The 24,593-nt window shown below is 51.0% G+C and overlaps 12 protein-coding genes across 12 annotated transcripts; 4 read left to right on the top strand and 8 right to left on the bottom strand.

Moving 5' to 3' along the window:
- Nucleotides 1–70: 70 nt before the first annotated feature.
- AUEXF2481DRAFT_33288 (uncharacterized protein) lies at nt 71–823 on the bottom strand (the record flags this gene model as incomplete). The annotated part of the gene is made up of 1 exon (XM_013484166.1): nt 71–823. One exon carries the CDS (start codon nt 821–823, stop codon nt 71–73), a length of 753 nt encoding a protein of 250 aa, XP_013339620.1.
- Nucleotides 824–1,823: 1,000 nt separating this feature from the next.
- On the top strand, nt 1,824–2,850 carry AUEXF2481DRAFT_48377 (uncharacterized protein; the record flags this gene model as incomplete). The annotated part of the gene is made up of 4 exons (XM_013484206.1): nt 1,824–1,826; nt 1,886–1,951; nt 2,006–2,164; nt 2,218–2,850. The coding sequence occupies 4 exons, from the start codon at nt 1,824–1,826 to the stop codon at nt 2,848–2,850; spliced, it is 861 nt and encodes a 286-aa protein (XP_013339660.1).
- A 143-nt stretch (nt 2,851–2,993) lies between these two features.
- AUEXF2481DRAFT_8759 (uncharacterized protein) lies at nt 2,994–4,019 on the bottom strand (the record flags this gene model as incomplete). The annotated part of the gene is made up of 3 exons (XM_013484152.1): nt 2,994–3,667; nt 3,723–3,897; nt 3,954–4,019. The coding sequence occupies 3 exons, from the start codon at nt 4,017–4,019 to the stop codon at nt 2,994–2,996; spliced, it is 915 nt and encodes a 304-aa protein (XP_013339606.1).
- Nucleotides 4,020–4,181: 162 nt separating this feature from the next.
- Nucleotides 4,182–7,067, top strand: AUEXF2481DRAFT_44332 (uncharacterized protein). The gene is made up of 3 exons (XM_013484182.1): nt 4,182–4,683; nt 4,743–4,759; nt 4,814–7,067. The coding sequence occupies exons 1-3, from the start codon at nt 4,569–4,571 to the stop codon at nt 6,656–6,658; spliced, it is 1,977 nt and encodes a 658-aa protein (XP_013339636.1). The 5' UTR covers nt 4,182–4,568; the 3' UTR covers nt 6,659–7,067.
- Nucleotides 7,068–7,515: 448 nt separating this feature from the next.
- Nucleotides 7,516–9,806, bottom strand: AUEXF2481DRAFT_33284 (uncharacterized protein; the record flags this gene model as incomplete). The annotated part of the gene is made up of 2 exons (XM_013484165.1): nt 7,516–8,763; nt 8,811–9,806. The coding sequence occupies 2 exons, from the start codon at nt 9,804–9,806 to the stop codon at nt 7,516–7,518; spliced, it is 2,244 nt and encodes a 747-aa protein (XP_013339619.1).
- Nucleotides 9,807–10,255: 449 nt separating this feature from the next.
- Nucleotides 10,256–11,561, bottom strand: AUEXF2481DRAFT_70276 (uncharacterized protein; the record flags this gene model as incomplete). Its single annotated transcript, XM_013484227.1, has 2 exons — nt 10,256–10,806; nt 10,859–11,561. The coding sequence occupies 2 exons, from the start codon at nt 11,559–11,561 to the stop codon at nt 10,256–10,258; spliced, it is 1,254 nt and encodes a 417-aa protein (XP_013339681.1).
- Nucleotides 11,562–11,771: 210 nt separating this feature from the next.
- AUEXF2481DRAFT_70262 (uncharacterized protein) lies at nt 11,772–12,982 on the bottom strand (the record flags this gene model as incomplete). Its single annotated transcript, XM_013484226.1, has 2 exons — nt 11,772–12,489; nt 12,543–12,982. 2 exons carry the CDS (start codon nt 12,980–12,982, stop codon nt 11,772–11,774), a joined length of 1,158 nt encoding a protein of 385 aa, XP_013339680.1.
- Nucleotides 12,983–13,652: 670 nt separating this feature from the next.
- Nucleotides 13,653–15,910, bottom strand: AUEXF2481DRAFT_33281 (uncharacterized protein; the record flags this gene model as incomplete). The annotated part of the gene is made up of 2 exons (XM_013484164.1): nt 13,653–13,776; nt 13,830–15,910. 2 exons carry the CDS (start codon nt 15,908–15,910, stop codon nt 13,653–13,655), a joined length of 2,205 nt encoding a protein of 734 aa, XP_013339618.1.
- A 1,227-nt stretch (nt 15,911–17,137) lies between these two features.
- On the bottom strand, nt 17,138–18,557 carry AUEXF2481DRAFT_8753 (uncharacterized protein; the record flags this gene model as incomplete). Its single annotated transcript, XM_013484151.1, has 3 exons — nt 17,138–17,848; nt 17,906–18,069; nt 18,131–18,557. The coding sequence occupies 3 exons, from the start codon at nt 18,555–18,557 to the stop codon at nt 17,138–17,140; spliced, it is 1,302 nt and encodes a 433-aa protein (XP_013339605.1).
- Nucleotides 18,558–19,259: 702 nt separating this feature from the next.
- On the top strand, nt 19,260–20,904 carry AUEXF2481DRAFT_44326 (uncharacterized protein). The gene has a single exon (XM_013484181.1). It carries the CDS (start codon nt 19,265–19,267, stop codon nt 20,513–20,515), a length of 1,251 nt encoding a protein of 416 aa, XP_013339635.1. The 5' UTR covers nt 19,260–19,264; the 3' UTR covers nt 20,516–20,904.
- An 80-nt stretch (nt 20,905–20,984) lies between these two features.
- On the top strand, nt 20,985–22,529 carry AUEXF2481DRAFT_92333 (uncharacterized protein). Its single transcript, XM_013484238.1, has 4 exons — nt 20,985–21,489; nt 21,549–21,786; nt 21,839–22,462; nt 22,517–22,529. Exons 1-3 carry the CDS (start codon nt 21,123–21,125, stop codon nt 22,062–22,064), a joined length of 831 nt encoding a protein of 276 aa, XP_013339692.1. The 5' UTR covers nt 20,985–21,122; the 3' UTR covers nt 22,065–22,462; nt 22,517–22,529.
- AUEXF2481DRAFT_92332 (uncharacterized protein) lies at nt 22,029–23,415 on the bottom strand. Its single transcript, XM_013484237.1, has 3 exons — nt 22,830–23,415; nt 22,517–22,768; nt 22,029–22,462 (listed from the first exon to the last, which is right to left on the bottom strand). The coding sequence occupies exons 1-3, from the start codon at nt 23,003–23,005 to the stop codon at nt 22,309–22,311; spliced, it is 582 nt and encodes a 193-aa protein (XP_013339691.1). The 5' UTR covers nt 23,006–23,415; the 3' UTR covers nt 22,029–22,308.
- Between the last annotated feature and the right edge of the window lie 1,178 nt (nt 23,416–24,593).

Below are 24,593 nucleotides of genomic sequence, written 5' to 3'. Positions count from 1 at the left end.
ATATTACTCCCCTACTAGAACACTTTGTATGCTCATCTCAGCTTCCTCCACGTGTGTGATGCTCGTCTCCTTACAACTCCATGTCCTCGTCATACGAAGCAACATCATGAGAGGAAAATCCACGCTGTTGCTCAACCTGAGCATTCATGGCCTGCAACTGCTCAAAATTGCGTGCCTGTGTCCAAGAAGCATGTGCATCCTTCATCTCCTTTGAACGATCCTGCAGGCCAGCTTGTGACTGCCACATGCCGCCAGAACAAGACGCATACACAGGCTCGCTGTGAGCAGAGCGTGCATACCCAGACTCCATATAAGGCTCAGCCTGTGCATCATCCACTTGTCCGCGCATACGCTCTTCATAACGCAACGAAGCCAGTTGTTCTTCGTATGCCAAGCTCGTCTCTTGCTGCCAGTGATCAGAGGTCTGTGGAGGAGAAATGCGCCAGAGTTCGAGGAGACGCAATCGCTGTTCGTAGTCTGCGTTGGTGAAAAGCTTGACTTGCGAATGGCTTAGGGAGGTGGGGTCGATGTCGTGGTTGCGCAGCATCGACGCCAGATGGATGGGTGTGATGTTGTTGCTGATCTTCTCCAAAGGGCTTCCACTAAGAGGGGAGTCTGCTCGAGCTGCTGGTTGTTGCTCTGGTGCGGATGAGATGTGCATGTAGCTGGCGGGTGTGTAGTGCTGAGAGCTGTAGTATATAGGCTGTGCGGTGGTTGTGTGGCCGAGAAATTGCTGGTCAGGTGTAGATTGAGGCAGTGTTTGGTTCAGGCTCATGTTGTGGGCAAAGAGCCTGGCCAACTCGTCTTGCTGATACTGCGACATGTTGATGGTATTGATTGTGTTTATGATGTTCTGTGCTTCTGCAGATACTAGCAATGTGCTGAGGGAAGAGTGTCAGTCGCTTGCGTATCTCCAAAGTGCAACTCCGCCTTACGTGTTGCAGTGCGGCGAGGGGTTTGATTCAGGCAGGAGCGGAAGCTGAGGGAGACAGATGGCGAAAGTTGCGTGAGACAGAGAAAAGAAATGTCGAGAGAAGAACAGGAAAAGACCAAGATTGCGGTGTGTGGGAAGAAAACGGACTGGTATCGCTCCAACCTGGTGTGTCTCTGCCCAACCGTGCTCCACCTAGTAGAAGACTAATATGGAGTGGAAACAAGCGGTGTCCAAGGGGGCGGCGGGGCAAATGAGCAATCCAAACTACTGCGAGTGTAGTCGCAGACTGAAGATGTACGAATAAGGGGATATGTCTACGAATATTGTACTGTTTCAGGCAGAAAGATGCAGTGTTATGGAGGAAGGATATGGCGGGAGAGGGCGGGGTTAGAAAAGTTGGTGGGCGGGAACGGTGGGCAGCACATCGTCATCGACAACGAGGCTTGTTCATGTCACATGGTTCTGTTGTTGGACAGGCGCAGTGGAGGGAGATAGATATTGGGCCTTGATGGTGCAACAAATCTACAATTGAAATGCTGTGCTCCTTAAGTAAATAGACAGAAAGGGACATATCAATATGCATCTTGCAAGACCATTATGGTGGAGCGAATGTTGATCACTAGAAAGTACAGAATGGCGGGATGCCAGGGTGACAGCGGTCGGAGCTTGGCGTGCGTCTTGTCCGTGAGATGGATGGAGCTTGCGCATCACTGCGAGAGCTGGTCGATACATCGAACATCAAACCATCTGTTTCTTGCATCTGCGCATCTCAGTCTCTCGTCTCCTCTTTCACTCACTCGACAGGTTCAACCTCTGTTGCTTCAAAGCATCTTCTCCACCTCTAAGAAATCATCTCGCCTTCCTACTCACACCGTCATCCACCGCAACCATGGTCAGTAAACGCCGCTTCATGCTCGCGCTTCATATTCGGTTACTGACATTCTTCCCAAGACTTCGATAGGAACGGGCTACGATCTGTCAAACTCGGTCTTCTCTCCCGATGGCCGTAACTTCCAGGTGCGCCTGACAACCCTCCTCTCCTGGCGAAACACCAACTGATGACCCATCTAGGTCGAATATGCCATGAAGGCAGTTGAGAACGGCGGCACTTGTGTCGGTATCAGATGTCGCGACGGTGTTGTTCTTGCTCTGGAGAAGCTCGTCACCTCCAAGCTGTTGAAGAAGGATGCGAACAAGAGGATAGCCACTGTCGATCGCAACATCGGTGTCGTACGTTCCGCGACCACCTGCCAAATACATCTTGGGAACTAACAGAAAGACAGGTCTCTACTGGTCTTCTTCCCGATGGCCGCCACTTCGTTACCCGTGCTCGCGATGAGGCATCATCATGGCGCTCCATGTACAAGCAACCCATCCCCGTCGCCTCCCTTGCCGACCGCATGGGATCATACGTTCAAGCCTACACTCTCTACTCATCGGTACGCCCCTTCGGTATCTCTGCCATCATCGGTGGTTGGGACTCTGAGCTCGAGGTGCCCGTTGACGCACAGGTCGGATCCGGCCCGTCAACTGGCAGTGGCGGCAAGATGGCCGACGCAAAGGAGGGCGGCCCATATCTGTACATGATTGAGCCATCTGGATCTTACTGGGGATACTACGGTGCCGCAACCGGCAAGGGTAGACAAGCAGCCAAGTCGGAGCTCGAGAAGTTGAAGCTCACCCCCGACCAGGGTGGCATCAGTTTGGAGGAGGGAGTCAAGGAGGCAGCAAGAATCATCTACGTGGCACACGAGGATAGCAAGGATAAGGAGTTCGAGCTGGAAATGACGTGGATCAGCAAGGTTGACGGACCCACCAAGGGCAGACATGAGGAGGTGCCGAAAGCGATGCTCGAGGAGGCAGAACGTCTGGCCAAGAAGGCGCTCGAGGGCGACGACGACGAGATGGAGGAATAAGCAACTAGAAGCCCACCACTCATGACATGTACGATACACAGCAAAGCGGGAGGGCTGAATATTGAAAGCAGAAGAGAATACAAGCAGGCAAATGCGTACACGGCAATGGCTATTTTACATGTGTTTGAACGAGAGCGAGTTGATTACTTTGAGCCTCTGTCGAACTGGCCCAATTTCGGTGCCCTCTTCTCGGCACGGTTGTCGACGGCGTTCCAGTTGATGGACTTCCACCATTCCTTCAGGTATTGCTTCTTTCCTGCTACACCATACTCGGGCAGATAGCAGTGCTCCCAAGTGCTGACACAGAGGATAGGAGTAATGAGCTCAGTACCTGGGGGAATCTTGGGAGAGTCTCTTGCACGAGATGAAGAGGAACCAAAGGAACCAGCAGAGCCAGTGTAGCCTGTTGTGCCGCTCTGGTCGACGCTCTGTTGTCGAAGCATGGCCTCTGGGTATGGCGTACCAGCATTGTATGTGTTCAAAAGTCTGTATTCGGGCAAAGACGAAGTGTTTCCAGCAGCAGAGGAAGAGTGCTTTTTTGCTTGGAGCAACCAAGTGAAACCAGGACCCGTCATTGAGTTTGCCATGGACAACATGGTATTCCGGAGGACCTTGGTGGAGCCAAAGGATTTGGTCAGAGCTTCTGTAAGGTGGTGGTATCGCTCGAGCTGGTCCTTTTCGACATTGGGTGATAGCGAGTCGAAGAAGAAGTGCGTGTTGTGAGCCATGCTGGCGGCGGCGAAGACTGCGGCATAGGTGGGGTTACGTGCCATGGAGAGGATGATCTGCTTGGTGGTCGCGGTCTCGTACTCGGTGCCTGGTAGATGACATGTTAGAGCCATGATTTGAGCAGTCGTGGGGTGGTATAGTACCGGCGGTAGCAGTGTTCAGACGGTCCACGAGGTAGGCCATGTTCTGGTTGTATGCAATTTCGTAGTTTTCGGGGCGGAGGAAACCGGCGACACCATTCTTCTCGAATTCATCCTTGTAAAGTAGGTTGGGCACCTCGTGGAGCGATCTCGATATTGAGGCATGGAATTGTCTCGCCTGCAAAGCGCCATCAGTAATTGCATGCGCTAAACAGATCGAGCCATGGGACGTACGCTGACACGCGATGCGATCAGAGGCGCGCATACGCTTCTTGAGCGTGCTAATGTTTGTAGAACCATTGCTGCAATATATCGTATATAGCGACGGCGAGGGCCAAAAGTCTCGAGGCCGTTCTACAATTCGAAGTCGGCGGACGGAGAAAGCCGATCTGCGGACAGCGGTGGTTTGCACAACCGTCGTGATCTTCTGATGCAATCAATTGCCTAGACACTTGGATGAAGCTTAAATCATAGGAAAAAAGGTCTTGACAGTATATTATCAACGACTGGGTAACATTCACTTTTAAGGCAGCGCGCAGTGCCATGGGGCTATGAAGGCCGTGTGGTAATTGCGGCCGTGGAGTAGGCCAGAGGGACTGAGGTCAGGTCGAGCCGGGGCTAGAAGGCCGATGGAAGAAGATTGGACAGCCTCTCTTGTACTTGTTGACCAAGTACTACTCTACACCATCTATTTCTTCGCCTGCTCTGCAATCATGCCGAATACTTGACACTTCCGACTAGCATTATTCACCGCCCATAACGTGCTACTCGTCGCATATACTCGCGTTCGCGACTCAGGATCACCGTAATAACCCCTTTCCGCAACCGCACGTGGCCACGGTCGACAAGATGGCCAGCACAGGCAGTAAGAGGCAACAGGCTCGTAATGAGCGCATGTTGCAGGATTTGTTGAAGTCTGTACCCGGAAATGATAGATGTGCCGATTGTGGTGCAAGGAATCCAGGTAAGCAGGAGCGATCGAACATGGGGATTTCTGGAAAGAGCGTGCTGATACTGTAGCAGCATGGTCGAGCTGGAGCGTAAGTCAAGATCGCCTTGCCGTGTGTGTTGCGCCGGACTAACTTGATCAACAGCTGGGAATCTTCCTCTGCATGAGCTGCGCCGCCCTCCACCGCAAAATGGGTACTCATATTTCAAAAGTAAAATCGCTGAGCATGGACAGCTGGTCCCCTGACCAGGTCGACAACATGAAGCGAGTGGGAAACGTCACATCGAACCGCGCATTCAACCCTCAGAACGTCCGACCAGACATTCCTACCGACGCTGACGAGGTCAGCGGTGTCATGGAACGCTTCCTCCGCCAGAAGTACGAGCACAAGGCCTTTGTTGGCGCGAGGCCCAGAAGCAACACAGTCGGTGGAGCCAGTATCAGTTCGACCGAGGGAGTGCCTCCGCCTCTGCCGCCCAAACCTGGAAAGAAGTTTGGTTTCTCGCTCGGTGTTCGCTCGTCATCAGCCACACAACAAAGATTCACACCTCCCCTGTCGCCTGCCTTGACTGGATCCGATGGCCGCTCGACTCCGCCTGTTGGAAAGATGAACAAGCAATCGCGCGTCTTCGGTTCCGCTGTAGGAAATCAGGAGGAAGATACATTTGACACAAAGCTGGCATCGCTTAGAGAGATGGGCTTCCCGGACACTCGTCGCAACTCGATGGTTCTGAAGAGCGTCAATGGCAGTCTGGACAGGGCCGTAGAGACTCTTGTGCGCTTGGGTGATACAACTTCAGGAGCACAGGGTACCTTGACCCCCATGTCGGGTAGCACCAGCAGTTCAAATGCGAACGGCATCTACATTGAGAAACAGCGCGCTCAGCCAGAGAAGGCCGCTTCTTCGACGAATCCCTTCGATGCACTGGACTTGCAGCCACCACGCCGTGCCTTTACTCAGCCCATCATCTCGACCGCAGCTCCGCAACCTTCCTACAATCCTTTCCTCCAATCTGCCCAGCCACAGCAACAGCAACCTCTTCAGAACTCTTTCGCCGCCATGCAAATCGCAAACCAGCAACCTCAGCAATACCAGAACAATCCTTTCATGCCCCAGCAAATGCCACAACCCATGCAAGCTCCTATATATCAACCCCAGGACGCACAGCAATATCCGCAATCACAAGCACAATCTAACCCCTTTTTGAGAAAAACCCAGTCTCAAACATTTGCTCCTTCAAATCCTTTTGGCATACAGCTTTCGACCGCTCCACAAAACCCATGGCTCGCACAGCAGCAAGCCCAGTCGCCTGCTGCAATCTACCAGCAGACACAGGACTTTTTTTCTGCTCAACCACAGCAGCAGCAGCAGCAGCAGCAAAATCCTTACCAACAGCAACCACAGCAGCAACAGCAGAATTCTTACCAGCAACAACAACAACCGCAGCAGCTGGCTCCCCAACACACGTCGAATCCCTACGGAAACATGACATCTCAACCTTCTTCCACTCCCTTCCAACTACCTCAATCTAGTCAACCCGAACCCTATCAATCCTATCAATCTGCCCAACAGCAGCAGCAGCAGCAGATGCCACAGCAAATGCCTCAACAACAGCAACAGCAACAACTCTACCCACAACCCACCGGCCGCTACGGAAAAATGGACATCATGGCCCTCTACGCCCACCCCCAACTCGCCCCCTCCCGCCCCCTCCAATCCCTCCCCGAAAACAGCATGGCTCCCCAACAACCCCAGCAACAAGAAATGCAAGCTCCCCAAATGGCACCACCGCAAAGAAGCGTCACTATGCCCGTGGGGAGTGGCAGTATGAATCCCTTTGGCACGGGCTTTGCTCCACAACAAGAGCAGCAAGCTAGAGTGGGTGCTAGACATGTTAGTCAAGAAAGTAGGGATTTTGTGGGCATGGGTAATGGGAGACCGCATAGTCCTGATGCATTTGCGGGGTTGAGTGCGAGATATGCTCGTTGATTGTTCTTTTTTGTTTTTTTTCTTCTTCCTTGGTTATACCCCATCTTCTTGTCTCTGCTCTTCTGCGTCTTGGGGCTAGTCGTTCTTTCCTTTCGCACATTGGAGTAAGGCGTTTCCACGCCATCTTCTTCATAACTTGAGGCTCTCCGGAATCGGGGTTACTCTTTTTGTTACGTATTCGGGATTCAGGAGCACTGCATTCAAAACTTCCTCGGTTCTCTTTCTGAGCCGCGACCTTTCTTTCTTCTTGTTACGTATAGTTTTTGCTTTTCCCTACTTGGATTAGAAAAATGATTTAGCGCTGCTTTTTTACCTTTGGTAAGAAGAAGGCTGTTTCTAACTGCAAGTACCATGGTCGTGTTTCTTCTTTCCAAATCGTTCTAGTCGTTTTGCTTGACGTGTTTGTGAATACCCCGTCTTGTCATGTTTAGGCTTGTGAGGATGACAAAACAATGTTTTACGCGTGCCCCTGTAGGTCACCGTCCGGTACTTCCTAGAACCTTTTTACCTTCCTTACTTTATTCAATAGGTGGTACGATCAGATTACTGTCTAGGATGCTGGACATGACATGAAACGTGGTTTGATCGACTTGATGCCATCTCGATCATGTTGTATGTTTTATATGCACCGATCGGGAAGTATGTGTCATGGATTAAGAGGCAATGGGAACAAACGACAGGGTGGCCCTCTAAACATATTTTTTCTCGAGTCACACTTCGTATTGGCAGGTGGCACTGATGACTCTGTAGTATCTCGGGCAATTTCATGGAGGAGTTCATGTTAAAACAGAGCAGAATAGAGGCAGATATTACCTGGCTTCGACCAACTTTCCCGTTACGCGCACCACACTTCCACATCAAGTCTCAGGCCTGCCCATCCCAGCCATCTCGACCAATTCCTCCTTGCTCTCCTTGACACCCCCAAAGAACTTCTCACTCTCCTCATCATCCCCACAATAAGCCGGTAATCCAGCATACTTGTTGATCCAATTCAACACAACCTTGTGCCACACCAAGCTATTCTCAGGCTTCAAGACCCAATGGTTTTCATCCGGGAAAGTGAGGAACTGGCTGTCGATACCACGAGCTTGAAGGACATTGAAAGCGGCCAGACCTTCAGAGATACAGAGACGATAGTCTTTTTCGTTGTGGATGACTAGTTGTGGTGTTGCCCAGTTGGAGAGATGGTGGGAAGGGTCGTTTTTGTTCCAGGCGTCGAGGGAGGTTTGATCGAATGCTTGGTTGACGGTGTCGGTTTTTGCGTTCTTGGGAGAATACCATGGTGTGCCTCCTAGATCGTGGAAAGGGAAGTATAGCTCTTCAGTGGCTAGCAAGCCTCCAGCGAAAGAGAAGATACCATCATGACAGACGAGGGCTTTGAATCTGCGGCCCAAGTCATGGCCTTGAAGCCAATTGACCATGTAACCACCGTAACTGGCTCCTAGAGCTACTGCTCTATCCATGTCGACTTCGGGCATGTTCTTGGCGACCCAGTCCATCACGTTGACGAGATCGTGGTATGGTGCGCCGCCCCAGTCTTTTCTTATCGCGTCTGTAAAGGCCTGGCCATAGCCTGTGGAGCCTGTGATGTTGGGCGTGATGACTATGTAGCCTTGCTCGGCATAGACGGCTGGGTTCCATCTTGTTGACCATGAGTCTCCCCATGCACCCTGAGGACCGCCGTGGATGAGGAGTGCGAGTGGATACTTCTTTCCTTCCTCGAAGCTAGATGGCTTGTAAACCCAAGAGCGAACAGTCTTGTTGACTGTTGGATCCGAAGCAGGAGTGCGAATTGAAGAGACCTGCGATGATTTTAGGCCAAGGGAAGAGCCATCCTTAGTAGACGAGTGTGTCCACTTGGTGGCTTGAGTGTCAGCCTTCGAAGTTCCAATGATGCTGTATGACGAAGAGTCAACAAGAGTGCTGCTAGTGAAAAACAAATCTCCATTCTCCAATGGTTGTATGTCGGAGACAGAACCGGTGTCTGTAAGTGGACGCAACACCTCGCCATTAGTGGGATCCGATGTCAGTGCAAAGAGACGACTGTAACCTTCGTCTTCGGCAGAGAAGTACAATGTGTTGCCATCATGGCTAAAGACGAGACTCTATGCTCCATCAGCTCCGTAAAAATATGTTGGATCAATGCACGCACCTGCGGACTCTTGTCCAAGGACCCCTCTTTCTTCTGGTTGAACAACCGCTTCACAGCATCCTTTTTCAAATCCTCAATCAAGAATATCTGAGACTTGTCGCTTTCGTACCCAGCAGTAGATAGACTCAAGAAAACAGCTTTCTTGCCTCCGGGATAGAAGACAGGAGAAGTACTTGCACCCTTGAAGTCCGGTACGGTGAACTCAAAGGGCTTGGGAGCAGGATCCTCAGCAAAGCTGGAGAGCTCGACGTAGTACACATTACACTTTGTACTGAGCGCTGGGTTCATCTTTGGGTCCTTCGAGACTAGAATGATACCAGTCTTGCTGACGTCGAAACTGTCTGTACCGCCAAAAGGCGGGACAGGGCTTTCAAGACCAGCTCCCTTGAGTGCGTTTACCCATTTGCCCAGCTCAAACTTGCCATCTTTGGCCTTGGTCAAGGTAGTATACCATAGGGTGTTCTTCTGCGGAGTAACGTAGTCATCCCAGTGCCTCACAAACAAATCCTTGTATAGCTTTCCCGTTGAATGAGTGGTCGGAGCTGTCTCGGCATTGTACAACGACCCGTCTGGCGAGCATTGAGCGGCAAGAACAACAGCGTAAGATGAGTCGGACAATCGGACGATCTTCAAGCTACTAGCAGGAGCGTCGATGGATCCAGCAGCATAAGTGGTTTCCTTCCATCCAGATTTAGATGTTGACGTGGCGATTAGAACGGAGGTCTTGCCCTTATCCTCGCTCTTGAGGCATACAAAGACGTCTTTCTCACCAGGCAACCAAACAGGCTCGCTGATGCTATTCTCCTGGACCAGCAGCGTGCTCTCCTTTGACTCAGTATTCAGACATCTCAACTCCACAGTCTTAGCGTGAGAGTCGAATGAGTAAGTGCTGGTGGTGTATAAGATGGAGGTACCGTCCGCACTAGGTACGCCTGCTGAGCGGCGTGGTGCCGACAAAAGCACCTCTGGTGTAAATTTCTGAGCTCTAACAGTCATTGTGTTGGTATTAATTAAGAGTGAGAGCTGTCCGGCATCAAGGTACTCGGCATTTATACATCAAGACTTATATGCACTAGGCTGAGGAAGGAAGCTGGGGAGCCCCGCATAACACCTTCCTTTCTAGGCAACCATGTTTTTCTGGACTTCAAATATGCATTGTAGAGATACTCATAGGCAGCAGAATAAGAGTGCTAGACACTAAATCTCTACAATAACATACGCCGGCATCATCATCGAGTCTTTCTCGTCTTCTGAAAGCAAACTGTGTTGCATGTTTACTCGAAGCTACACTTACAACCCATACAGTCTCGAGAAATGCAGTCCTACGGAATCGATGTTCCACAAAAGGTTCCACAGTGAGCCAGCTCACACTAATAATGGATTGTGGTCTCAGTATCGTACAGGCATTAGACAAGACAATAGAAGCTTGTAAACTAGGATTAAAGCTACTCTTCCAGTGGATCTCCATCTTCGGGCAGAGTTGCAATGACAGTGTCCACCATGGTGAGCAGTTCATTGACATCTGGTCTTTCCGAAGGCTCGACACTCAAACATTTCCTGACAACATCCTTGATCATCTCAGTCACAGGAGCGTCTTGTGGTGGTGGGGCATCCGAGTTTGACGGCATCCTTTGCTTTCCTCTGCTCTTGTTTGCTTGTGCGTTGTGTTCATCTGGGAATCTCCAGTCACCTCCCAAGACACAAAGACTCAGGCTTCCACCGGTTTCTTCGCTGCGAGCTTCAAAGGGAGACTTGCCGACCAGACAGGCATATAGTGTACAACCCAAACTCCAAATGTCTACTTTTGTGTCGATGGTAGAGCCAGTCTTGACGTCGAAAAGCTCGGGTGCACGGTAGGGCATGGTACTGTGTTCGGCAGCTGTGTCTTGAACTTGCAATGCTAGCGCGCGAGATGTGATTGGGGTCGGTGATGGAGAAATGGAGCCCAAATCCATGAGTATGGGAGATTGGCCGTCGTCTGAGATCATGATGTTGCCTAGAGGTGGATTTAGTGATGGTGGCTGCATGCTTGAAGTCGTGTTTCTTACCAGGCTTGATGTCGCGATGGGCGTATGCTCTGACTTGGCCATCCGACATGCCCTCTTGCGCCATAGATATCTCGCCCTCCATCAGCGGTTCTGCGTCGCCCAATCCATCATCGTCGTCGCCATGGTCTTCTCCTCTATCGGCTCTTGCAGCATCGGCGCGCACACGCTTAGCTCTTGACTGTGCACCCTTGCCTCCAGGAGCTCCTCCAACCTTGTAATTGTGCATTGCCTGTAGTGCTACACAGACGCCGCGGAACAGGATCATCAATCGACGCTCGGGGAACTTTGCGCCATTGACGAGGTTCGCATTGATGGCATCTTGCAGGTTGCCGCGACGGTAGTATGGAAGAAGGATATAGACAGTCTTTGCTGACGGGTCGCTGCGATCCGGAATGACGGCATGGTCGAGGGCGTGGATGATGTTAGGATGCGGTTGGAACAAGCTGTATGCTTCGACTTCCTTGAGAGCTAGAGCGACCGACTCGGCACCAAATGGACAACGGATCTTTTTGAGGGCATGCAGGTTTGGTGAGGGTGGGGATTGGACCAGGTAGACGTATGAGAAGCCGCCCTCTCCCAGCAGACGGAGGATCTTGTATGACCGGCCATTGATCTTGAGCGCCGGGTTGCTCGGGAAGCAGTTGAAGCAGTTGGTCAGCTGCCACAGCGTGTCTAGCACATACGAAGACATGGTCGCCGACATGATACAAGGGAGTGTGCTGAGTAGCTTGGCCAAAATTACGTATACTGTCTCCTGTTATTGCGAACCGCTCCGGGAGACCCTGCGGCTCACACCATGCAATGACCCTTGACGTCGACGCGACCATCCGCCAAGACTTGTAGTATGCAATACATCCATCAGAATGAAGCTTTGTTTGTTCCTAGGAATTTAAATATCATCCTTCTATGACTTCTAACGCCTGTCCTGTCTATCGCTGAAGCCTTCCTCTTCGTCTCCATCGCCGTGTCGGAAGACGTTGTCCAAGTCTTGAGCGTCTTCGCCGTCGTCATCAAAATCGTCGCGGTACTCTTGGTCGCTGCGGAGACTGATGCCATCGTCGCCTCGAACCGCTGCAGTGGCTTCTCGCTCCATAGCATCATCAGAATACTCGTATCGGCCCTCCTCCTCAAATTCGTCTCCGTCTGGTGCTTCGCCACGTATAGCCGCCTCACGTTCCTCAGCTTCCAGCTCTAGCGCTCTAGCCCTTGTCTTGTTATACATGATGAAGCCAGTAGCCACACCTGCTGTCAAGCCAAAAGCGATGCCCAAGTAATTAACTGCTTTTACACCAGCGCTCATCTTATCTCCGCTTTGGGCAATGACGCCGAGCTGGTGGCCCACAAACACGCCCAGAAGCAACTTAGGACTTGCTGCAGCAGTGGCTACCATGAACTGCGGCCACTTTACGGTAGGAATGGTAGAGATGGCGCCATTCGAGAGCGAATATGGCAGGGGGCATAATCGAATCATCATCAAAAGCTTGATGCCATCATGCTTCAGAGTCAAGGCAAGTGCTGCGAACCGCTTGTCGTTCTCGGTGAGTCGTGTTACATATGATTTGAGAAGAGTACGTGAGGCGAGGAAAGAAGCCGTGCTGCCGACAATGGTGGCGGATGCTACGATGAGCCATCTGAATCATGTGTTAGCTCTCGGTCGACCACGCAGTTTCAGAAGACGACTCACCCCTTTCCCACGCCATAGACGAAGCCAGCCAATGTGACAACAGTAGAGTACCCGATGAGTGGTGGAAAGCTAACCAGGAAGGTCGCTGCCCATAGAATCATCCAGCCACCAGTGATGTCCCTCCAGCGCCTGGCCATGGGCGCCATGGCGCGGAACACCCTCTCATGGTATACGATTCCTAGGATACCGAACACGGCGGCCAAAACGCCTGCTACAACCAGCAAGATGCGTTTCGCAGGACTTAAGCCGAAGAATGTTTTTGCGGCATTGCGTTGTAGCTTGGCCGCCTGAGCCAGCAGGCCGCTTGTCTTGCCGCGATGGTTTGAGCGTGGTACCGAGGTCGATCGGCGAGAAAAGACGGGCGAATTCGTTTGCGATCGATGGTCGGGTTCATCTATAGGGAGGGCCAGAGCCCGAGCGGTCGAGTTGTAGTCGGTCATGTCTGCGTGTAGTGATCGAGGCTATGACTTCATCGGGCTTGCTTTCCGGTGACGAGCAAGGCGATAGATAAGAATGTCGATTTGGCCACAGACGTTATGCTTGTCGGCAGAAGAGAGCGCTATACTGAGGAATGTGATTGTAGTGGGGCCGAGAACATGTCATGTAACAAAATGGGAGGCTCAATAGCGTAGCGGAGCATGGCGGCAGCTGCTCAGGTCCCCGCCTGCCTAAGGTAAGCCGCCGTGTCATATCTCCGCCTAATCTCCGTCACGCCGCTTTGGCTATATTTGGATCAACTTCGAGCCGCCATGCATCAAATATCCTGACAATACGGGAAAGGAGCCGACTTTTTGAACCATCGCCATAGTTTTGTATTGTGATGGGAACAACCTAATAGAATAAACATTAGTCCTCTGTTCGAGGCTCTGCAACTCCTGCTTCTGTCCGGATAGGCAAACCCATTTGCTCTCGGTCAGCCTTTCCTCTCCCAACGCCCTCCTTTCAGCCATGTGTAAGAAACCAATGTCGGCAAGATAGTATGTACAGTGAAGCCAGAAAATTGTCACTAGGACGCAAAAGAAGATGGTGATAATGAACAGAGGAAGCATTGCTTCCAATGCCCAGGTATGAATGAAACGCACGGCCTGTCTGGCGCCGTGAAAACAGGCACTACGACTCTACTGGCGCCTTCTTGCGACCGAAGAGGGTTCTGGACCTGCCGCGTGATTTCTTCACAGGCTCAGGAGTTTCCTCCCGGGGTGGTGGATCCGGCATGTATTTGGGCTTGTAAATCCTGTCAAGTCGTTAGTCGAGTGTAGGTGCTGATCTCTGATCATGTCAACATACCAGCTGTTACCCGCCATGCTCATACCCTTGTCGGCAGCCTGACGATAAAACTCTGCGGCTTTCTTGAGATCTTTCCTGCAACCAACGCCCTGAGTGTAACAGAATCCTGCTTCGGCGAGAGCATCTGTATCGCCCCAGCTTCCAGCGATCTCGAAGCATCTGACTGCGAGCGGCTTGTCTTTGGGTATACCCCAACCGTTCATATACGACATGCCAAGTTCATAAATGGCAAGCGCGAACTGGGCTTTGCGAGCTTTCTGCTCTTTAGATACTGCTTGCGAGCCATCCGTAGTTCCGTCTTCGATAAATTCAACTCCAGCTGAATCGACCGCACGTCTGAGCCATGAAACACCCTCAGCTTGGTTGGGGCGCATACCCCATCCATGTCGACACGCAAGGGCATATAGAAGCATTGCCGTTGGGAGCCCAGCCCTGGCGGCCAAGCGTAGATGATATGTAGATTTACTCAAAGAGCCTGAGGAATGACACTCGATGCCTTTCTCGAGATGCTGCTCAGGAGATAGACCAGCTATATCGGCAGATGGACTGTTTCTAACATGCGCACCTGCTCTGATAGTGCGACCAGTACTTTCAGACGCAATCGAGGGAGGGGGCTTTTTGGTCAATCGGCTGGGCGAGGGCGTTGGACGTTCAGTCGACCTGTTACGATTCGGCCCCGATGCCGGGCTTTGTCCACGTGGTGTGCTAGGTCCGAGACCGAGCCTTGGGTTGTCAAGATTCGGACTGGGCAGAGGACTCTCGACGATCTTCGGCTCCAATCCTACAGGCTGCTGCTCCCATTTGAATTGGTGCTGGGCCCATGAGGCTCTTGCTTCTAGCGAGTCACGATCGAGCATGCGTCCTCGGGGAAGCGAGTACTTGGAATAAACATATGAAGGTGCGCCAGGTCCGGGGTGAACAACTGGTGTCTCCTCACCGCTAAAGCCATCTCTGTCTGACAGAGCACCCGAAATGTCTGTCGCGCTGTCTGAGTTCTGACGCTCGATTGGATTTCTCATGCGCATCGTTTGTGTTGAGTGTGCGCTTCTGGCAGTTTGAGACACGGAAGAATCGTTGGAGCCCTGGCGTTCCGCAGCACGATTTGAATCGACTGTCAAATTGTTCTCCGCGACTGAGCGAGCCACTGAGCTGCTACGAGGTCTAGAAAAGTTGAAACTTGGGCGAGGTAAATCCGAGGACACTGAGTATTCAGACAGGGCGGATGGTGAGAGAGACACAGGCAGCATTTCCGGACTAAAGGGGGTGCGCATTTTCTTTGACGGACCAACCTCAAGCGAGCCAGAAGGACTGCCATTGTCCTCCTCGGCACTATCAATCACGGACCTGATACTGGCTATACTGCGAGCTGATCTCGGATGGTTAGGCGACCGGGGCGGTGCCAGGTTGTTATCCTGTCTCCTGGACGACTCGTTGGTCAAAGTCCTCGGTTGCGATGATTGTATTGAGTCAATACTGCTAGTCAGACTGGGCAACGCTGGAGAAGCATCGTCGGTTTTGATATTCCTAGAGTCGAATGGCTCGGGGGAGGAAGAGCGCGGCACCTCGATGCCGAAGTATCCTTTCGTGTCTCGTTCCGTCTCGGCCTCCTGGATGGGCGTCGGTACACTGGGAACATCTTGGTCGTCACGAACAACATTTCCTAGCATAGGATAGTGCGATACTGGTCGGTAAACAGCACCATTGGGCGTCTGGGCCTGCAGTCGGGGTGGTTGGTATCGCGCTTCGTCTTCATCAAAGTCGTCCTCCTCTTGATCGTCGTCGTACAGACTCTCTACGCCGCTCGAGACGGATCTAAAGTAACCGGGTCGTTTTGCGAGTTCGTCGGCAATGTCCTGGTGTGGCAGCCTGCTCATACGTCTTCCAGCCTTTGAGCTTTCCTCCAGCTTCTTAGCCAGAGTGCGCGAATGCAGGGCGAACGCATCGAGCGGAGAGAGTGCTGGCGGAATTTCACCAGCTCGAGGCGACGGCAGGTCCATGTGGAAGTTTGGGCGAGAGCGACTAGAAAGGCGGTCGTGACCTCGAAGGCCGCTCAGATCGAGGTTTTGAGGTCGCTTGGCCATGGTTGGCAAGGAATGAGTGGGGTCCCAAATTAATTGCCTTTCCAGAAAGTGTTAATTGGTTAGCCTGTAAAGTGGTCGGTAAGGGTGTTGATTTCCTGCAGGGATATGTGTCGCCGGCGCCCAGTGCTGCTGCACAGAACGAATCAATCGTCGTCGGAATAGAACAATTGCGTAAAGGGACAGGCAAACTAGGATGCTGGCTAATTCGTCGTATACGCGGGGTGTGCAGTTAGAAAGGAGTGGAATTGGGAGATGAAGATCAATTGCCGTGGAGCCAAGAGCGTGGCGATGAGACGCTATCAAGGTCGCCGCGTGGATGCAAAGGAGCGTGTAGAGTATGAGTAGCACAAACACAAGACGTACTGGCTACAGTGCAGAGAATGCGAACAGACGGATGGGAAACAGCACACAAGCGACGACGGCTGTGAATACGATGCGTTGATTAGGCTAGTCAAATCTACCAAGACCAGTAACATGGTCGTCCCCGTGACTCTACTGAGTTACTGCAATACACGAGTGGATCTTTGCGACGCCGCTATGGCTTTGTTACGGGACCCTTGAAAACGGTCTTGCTGCTGTGCTTTGGCCCTCAGGGCATCTCTCTATCATTTATCCCTCTGCCCGTTTGGTGCAATGTCTGTTTTAGTTGCATCGCCCGCGTAGCAATAATCGCCGCTCCAATCTCTTCCGCTGTCCCCCGACTCATCTTCCCACGTCAATTCTCAGGCTGAGCAACTGTCTTTCGCTTGCATTGGCCATGCTTGAATGATCGATGAATACTTGTCCTAATTATTCCGCATCCTCAGATAGTGGCTTGGATGTCTTGAGCCTCGGCTTCAACCCCACTTTTGTTTTGGGTTGACAAGACTTTCGCGTGCGCAGTCACACTGTCAACAATTACCCCTGAAAAGGCCACTTCGGTGCAGATGATCAGGAACTTCACCATACAAACACAGAGTTGTTCGAGAATAGAATGATCATGTCCTTGGTCGTCATCTTACGACTGGTACTGCCGTTGCAACGTTACAGCCGGACGGACTGCTGAGCGTCCCTGCGTCTGGGACCCGCCTTCCGAACTTGGTCGTCTCTAAAACTATATCATCAATATCTCCTGTCCGTTAACTACCACATCCATCCGCGGTCTTCGTTCACCCGAGAAAGCACCTGCTGCTCCGCGCAAGCACAGTCACTGAGCCTGGATAGAAGGATGTTACCCGACCACTGCCCTCAAACCTTTTCCCAAGTGATAGATCGATCACTCGACGAGTCCTCTGGTTCAGGAGTGCGCTGATCTTCGTTTGTTGCGACATGCTGCAATCCCATCATCCAACCCACAACTCCACTAGGAATCCATGACCCGATGAAGTCGTATATCAAGCTGCCCCTGCCAACGTGCCATGTGCGACTAGGGTTGCTGCTGTGTAACGCATCGAAGATTGCCTCGTGGAGTTTTCGTATTGATGTACCCGGTGTGCCCCTGCTTTTCTTACCCTCTTCTCTTTTGTGTTTGCTACCTGCAATTTCGATATTTCCGAGCTTGAAATGACAAGCGTGTAATCCTTGGAGGCTGAGTTCTGATGACAACGAAGCAGCAAAAGCACCAATCGCAGAAGATACTGTGCTCTCAACCGCGCGATATGGAGGTCGCAATGATGAAACCACGTTTGGTGTGAGGATGAGTACCCTACTCTTGAATTCGGTAACTAGTGGGAGCATGTACTTTGCAACCGTGATGGTGTGCAAAACTTTGGCGTTCAGCGCAGTCGACCATGCTTCGGGTGAGAGTTGCGCAATGGATCCGACAGTTACTGATGAAATGTCTGGAACGAGAATCACACCTGCTAGCGTCAGGCGGTGAGCAGAGGCACCGTCAAAGGCATGGTGATGGCGAGACAGGAAATGATGGAAGCGTTGCATCTGGCCTTCGGCTCTGTCAGGCTGATACTGTGTCAGTCAAGGAATGCTGTGAGGTTTTGATGCTGACAGGGCACTCACATGAATAAGATCAAGGTCAAACGGAAGAACATCTGCACGCGATTGCTTGCGAAGATGTTCCTCGTCTTCTTTGGTTCCCGTAACAACATAGACGATGAAACCACGACGCTCGAGATCCATAGCGATAGCGGTAGTCAAGGGTGATGTCGGAGAACCAGCAAGGACTACGACCCCCATGTCAGCATCCTTGTGCTATTATAAGTGCACAGTATAGTCTCGACATACCAACAGCCTCCGTTCGGGCACCATTATTTGACTTCCTAGCTCTTCTCTTCTTCACATGTGTCGTTCTCTGTATGAAGACAAGCACGGCACCGGTACCCACGAAAGCGAGAATACCGGCGCTTAGTGCAGTGTTTCGAGCCACCCACCGGTTGACTTGATTCCAGTATGTGGCGGGTGTGAGAAATCGAGAAGGTGGTGGTGGTGGTGGCGGACGAGGTCGCATTTGCTCGGGTAACCAGTCTTTGAGCTGTGTAGCGACGCTTTCAAAGTGTCTTTCTAGGCCGCCTGCGAACTCATTGTACTGTTGCCGCGCCGAGTCGAATATGAACTGCGCATCAGTCATGTTTTGTATGGCGGTTGTTGTCTTCGGAATGGTCACGTTAAAGGTGTCGAAGGTCTCGCAACCAAGATCAAAAAACACCGTCATGGTATGATGCGGGGTCTCTGCTAGGGAAACTATGCCGAGTGCTTGTCTCCATGACGAAGGCTCGGACCTCGTCCCTCATCACCAACACTCTACATTGATTTCTAGTTCTTCTCTCCCTATGATATGTGCTCTCAAGCATCAAATCCGGTCAAGGATCCGTAAGTCAGATCGTAAATTATGATGGAGGAGATTGATTCAATACGCAATCTCTCGTCGTAGGCGTCTTGGCGCGCCTTCCATCTAGGTTGTGTGTGCTGTGGCCTCGCCACTGCTGACGAAGTCACTCGTCGTCTCTGCAACAAAGTGCCCACCCTGTCTCTGTCTCACCATAATTCCCGACACGAACAGTTGCTTCAGCGTGATGAAACCTTCAGGACGTTCACAAGCTACGAGATCACCCTGCGACCATCACTGATCAAACCGTAGGCGCAATCCTGCACTAGCATTCTGGATTTCGCGATATTCACTTCCCCAACTCTCCTACGTCGTCCTTTATCACGGAGACGCTCTCGAACACAAAGCTCAGAATGTTTCCGCGTCAAGGCAATATCCAAGTTGGCGGCCCCTCAAATCACAAAAAGTCATATGCATCGTCCTTCCAAGAACATGATGCGCTCTTTGGCTCCTACGAACATCTCATGGACTGCCCGCAACCGGAAGAGGCCTTGATTCGCCTGCGAAAGATAGCTTCTCTAGTTAAGCCGCTGATGAGAAAGCGCTCCTGGAAGGTCAAGGTTTTAAGTGAGTTTCTGCCAGATGATGAGCGTCTGCTGGGTTTGAACATCAACAAGACGTTCAAGATTTGTGTGCGTCTACGGTACACTCATAATCCGGGCACATTCCTCCCAATCGAGCAATGCGTCGACACGCTTTTGCATGAGCTCTCGCACATCATCTTTGGCGACCACGACTCGAACTTCCACGCCCTCTGGGATGAGTTGAGAGATGATCACGAAACGTTGGTCCTCAGGGGGTACACTGGTGAAGGTTTCCTGACTGGTGGCAAGAAATTGGGTGGTGGTCCCGTGCCTCCACAGCATGAGATGAGGAGATTGGCACGCGCAAACGCAGAGAACCGCCGTGTACTTCAGAAGGGATCTGGTAGGACGGTTGGAGGGAAAAGAGCACCTCAAGGAACAGATCTGCGTAAAATTCTGGCGGACGCAGCAGATCGAAGGGCCACAATCGATCGCGGTTGTGCATCTGGTACTGCCCAAGCCGACAATCTGGCGCAACAAGCTGGCAGACACACCTTCAAGACTAAGGCGGAGGAAGACGACGCTAACAATCGTGCCATTGCAGAGGCCTTATTCGACTTGATCGAGGAAGAAGAAGCTCAGAAGATGAAGGGCACGTTCAGTACACCTTCGCCTACTGGTGGCTTGACATGGTCTAAGGAACATGGACTCGCCGCACCCGGTTCAGACTTGTTCGACAACGATATGTCACGAAGTGAGGAAGAACAGATGAGGTGGGCATTACAAGAGAGTCTGAAGGGTCGCCGATCTCGAAAATGTCCACTATCAGTAGACCACGAGGACGTTCAGATTCTCGAACAGCCGCCTCCGTTGACAAAAGGATCACTTGAGGCAGTTGCTAGAAAAGGTACGCCATTCATTGATTTGACGCAGGATGATGAAGATGAAGTACTAGCCAGGCCGCCCAAGACGCATACGCCGTCCGTGCCTGACAACAGCTGGACGTGCCGGAGATGCACCTGCATCAACTTACAGACATATCTCGTTTGTGATGCTTGCGGTGGTGAGCGTCCGGCCTTCATGGCCCAGACCTCTGGCTCCACCAACGTTGTTCGCAAGGACGGCACGCATACTACGCTCGGGGAGAAGAAGACACCCAAGGAACGAACACCAGGATGGCTTTGTCGTGAGTGCGGCACCTTCGTCGAGCACAAGTGGTGGTGTTGCACGCTTTGCGGTCTCATGAAAGATCGCTCATGAAGACGATACGGCAAAAGAACACAGATGAGACATGGTGACTTGCCTATGACGGTTTACTCAACGGCCCGCTGCGCCCTCGAAGACGCTACGCCAATTTCTGTGCCTCGACAACGGACACTATCGCTCTGCATGCCTGCAAAATTATTTAGCAGTCTCCTACACGTATCTTGAGGGTGTATTGGTGAATGTGTTGAGCAAAGTTCGCAGATGATCTTCACACCCGGCGACCCGTCCGCACTCACCCACACGAAGCCGGCACTTTGCTGGTAGCTATAACAAGTAAAACATGTGTTTCAGTATTCGAAATGCGGTCGTATCTGATGACCAAAACTGTCGTCGCAACCTAGAACTAGATGCCAAAAAATTAAGGCTTCCAGGCCGGGCGTTACTCTATTTACGTTCATATGATAAAGTGATCGCTTGCCGCTCGTTGATCGCTTACCGTGCCCCGATAATTGTTGTCTAATTTCTTCTGAGCACGACGCATTTTTTCTTCTGATTCAACAAAACATTCCTTGTACTGGTGAAAGCATTTCATCTTTTCATTGCTTGCAAGGCTTTGAATATACATTGACTGGACTCGATTATCTGGAGCTGCAGCGAAATAATGTTTAACCGACGGGTTCGTGAGCCCTACCGCGTTGCCATAACCAATGAATACACCTCGCGCTTTGCGAATTCGTGGTTTCTCTCGCCTCTTCAACTGGCGATCTGGCGTGGGCTCGTCGCATTCTATGCCTTCATAGTCCTTTTCATCAACTTGGGCCATTCAGGCAAAGCGGCCGGCCAGTCGTTTAGCTATTTTACTGTACTTGGCTATTGGGGACTCGCATTCTATTACGCTGTATCTTGCGCACATTCGGCGAGTTTCTGGCTCTATGGAGAGTCGTGGTTGCAAAGATGGCCTAGATCGCTGCAATGGCTACATTCTGTCTTCTACGCTACCATCACGGTCTTTCCATTCATTGTGACAGGCAAGTGTTCAATGAGGTTGTTTTTTCCATGGCTTACGCAGTGCTAATCGATTCTGTAGCCGTGTTCTGGGGCGCGCTTGCATACGGAGCTTTTTCTAATGAGTGGACTGCTTGGTCCAACATCTCCCAGCATGCACTCAACTCTGTCATGGCCTTTGTTGAGATTGTTTTTCCACGCACGCTTCCGCATCCTTGGTTCAACATTGTACCTCTCGTCGTCTTGCTAGCTCTGTATCTTGGTCTCGCCTACCTCACCCACTCGACGCAGAACTTCTACGTCTACCCTTTCCTCGATCCGTGAGTATCTGTCCTGGCATGGAAGTGAAGAAGATACTGACAACCTTGATAGCAAGAATGGAAAGGGCTTGATTGCTGGTGCTTGCATCGGTATTCTGGCTGCTGCCGTTGTCATCTTTACCGTTGTCCATTTCCTCATCAAGCTGCGCGAATGGATTACGGAAACCAAACTTGGACTCTACGGAAACCTGAAGACTCGTAATGGTAAACTGATACCAAGTCAGACTCACGAGTCAGTCGAGATGAGTGATGTCAGACCCAAGGGCTCTGAAGCTTAGAGATAGAGATGCTCTCGATTTTTGTTGTCAGTGTGTCGTTCATATACCCCCAATCCCGACATGTGTGTCAGGATACATGCGTCTTTTTAGATGGTAGTGATGGAATCAGGCGGTCACGCATTATGATTGGATAATGTTCCTCATTGATTACAAACTGTCTTGTGGCTTCGTCAACAGTACTTCTCGGCTCCCGAGAATTGTGTGATGGGCCTTGATCATGATCGCGACTCCTTCTCCTGCACAACTATTCAACCGTACTGACTTTGGTGTTGTTCTTGGAGGGAACAGCTTCTTCATCATAGTTTTGCATGCCGTACGAATTCTTCGATGCTCTCTTTGCCAACTTACGTCTGCGATGAATGACGCTTGTATAAATGAATGTACCCAGGAAGAAGAACCTGTCACACAGTCAGTATATGGAGTTATGAAAAACGCTTTGGACTTGGACGCACATTGCAAAGCCGGATCCGAAGAAATCCAGAATCGTCTTGTATCCACCTGTAAGAACAAAGATTCCAAGGAGTTCCAGGGCGAAACAAATGACAGAGAAGACGAAGAGTATGGTTTGCATTGTAAGCATCGTCTTTGCGGGAAGATTCTTCTTGTGAAATCTGACAATCTGGAAGACGATCATGAAGAGAGCAAGAGCCCAAAGAAAGATAAGAATCACTGCTGAGATGTATGAGAAGGTCTTGGTGCTTTTGCTATTTCATGATCAGCAAGCTTGTTCAAAGGTATCATGGAAGAGTCAAAGATGTTACGAACTTTATTTCAATGTTAGACCAGTGACTGTCGTCCTGGTATTGCGATAGATACATGCAGTAGCTGACGATGTTCAAGAAACTCGCCGCGATCTGGAGCGTCCATAGTGGTATCAGGACTTTTCCAGACCAAGCTGTCTTTCTGCTGATTGTCGTATCTGAATATGTTGGGAGTGTCATGATTGAGGCTGGGCTAGGTACTAAATGGATGTGTTTGCCGTGATGTTCAGTGTACAATATTCGAGTGGGCGCCTGGGTACTTTATATCCATACCAGGAATGGGTATGGTCAGTTTCTTGGCAGAGGATGAGATGTGACCCGTTAAGCTTTGAACGTTGCTCTGTATCGCGGCTCGTATTTCAGTCAGCAGCATTAAATGGACGATCAGATCTCCCATGCAGCTACTTTTGTGTACATGCATTGGCGGCAGTGATATTGTCTAATAGATGCCGGTATCCGTTTGCTTTGTAGACATGGCTGTCACCAGATACTGCACAATCCTGTGAGTTATTGGCGGCTAATCCTTCGACTACTTCTATGTGCAGCTGAACTCAATTGGACTATAGCGATGTTGGAGTTGAACGGTCGACATGTGCCATGGAATTGAGAAGCCAAAGACGCGTCGTCTTTCGTTAAATTGGCCAATGAGAGAGACAGTCTACTGAGAACTCGGCCGAGTGCACTGTCGTGCCACAGTCAAAGAAAGATAAAAATACTACACTTCAATGTCAATTCAGAGATTTCGATAGAGTATGTGGGGCCGGATACCTAAAGTTTGAGGAGCCTGCTGGGAGATTCGATACACTCACTTGGTTGGTAGACATGTAGAGACTTGGTATGCGTGATAGTTGTGCCAATGCCCGACTAACAAGGCGGACCTGCGAATGGCGGGAATTTGCCGCAGTTGCATAAAACCGACATAAAATCACGACAACCTCTGCTCGTCATGCCGCTTTTACAATTATCTGCGACTCTGCCACCTCTAGTCGGGTCTTGTTGATATGATCTCACAGACCAACCGAAGTTCTCTTGATTACTGAATGGTCTCAACACGTCGAGAACTGGATCCGAACATTTATACACTGGTCCAATTCTGTGCGAACTGCAGATGTTGTATTCTCAAAGCGGTGAGCCTCTGGTCCTATTGGACAATTCGACTTCAGACTCAACGTAGGCTGTCTTGTGGCTTTGCAACATCCTCTTGGACAAAGGATGCATTCAAAGTCTATCACACAGGTGATTGGAGGATTAGAGTCACAGCTGGGGTCAAGTAAGTAAGTGACTTCGAGAGGTGTTAAAATTCCCACCTTCCAAACGAGAGCTACTTCTGGACTTCTCTCTTTTGTCTAACCCCCAATGATTCGTGCTTCGAACGTTTGACTGGACGAGCATGGGATGACCGGAAGGGCAAGAGAGCTTAGAGATATGGCCAACTAGCTCCATCAAACACTGGTGTGAGTTGGAATGTCCGGTGCTCGATTCGGATTGAACCTACGTATTGGTCTCCCCACAGGACCATAAAGATCCGGACGTTAATGAAGATGATTTGGACAGTCGAGGAGAGTGTCTTGGGTCGTTGGATAGGAGGGTCAGGCTGTGTCCAAGCAAGAAGAAGCTCTATTTTCCTGTCAGATTCTGGAAGTGAAGAAGAGAGGAAGTGAATTTGAGCTTGTCTCAAAGTTCACGCCGAGGGAAACTCTTGTCAACAACACGCATACACACTCTCATTGCTCAACAGATTCCCATCTTGCATCATTGTGTTTCTCTA

The sequence above is a fragment of the Aureobasidium subglaciale genome (genome assembly GCF_000721755.1).
Source record: "Aureobasidium subglaciale EXF-2481 unplaced genomic scaffold scaffold_32, whole genome shotgun sequence".
In the NCBI taxonomy this organism is placed as follows: Eukaryota; Fungi; Ascomycota; class Dothideomycetes; order Dothideales; family Saccotheciaceae; genus Aureobasidium; species Aureobasidium subglaciale.
This window is presented reverse-complemented; position numbering and strand designations above follow the sequence as displayed.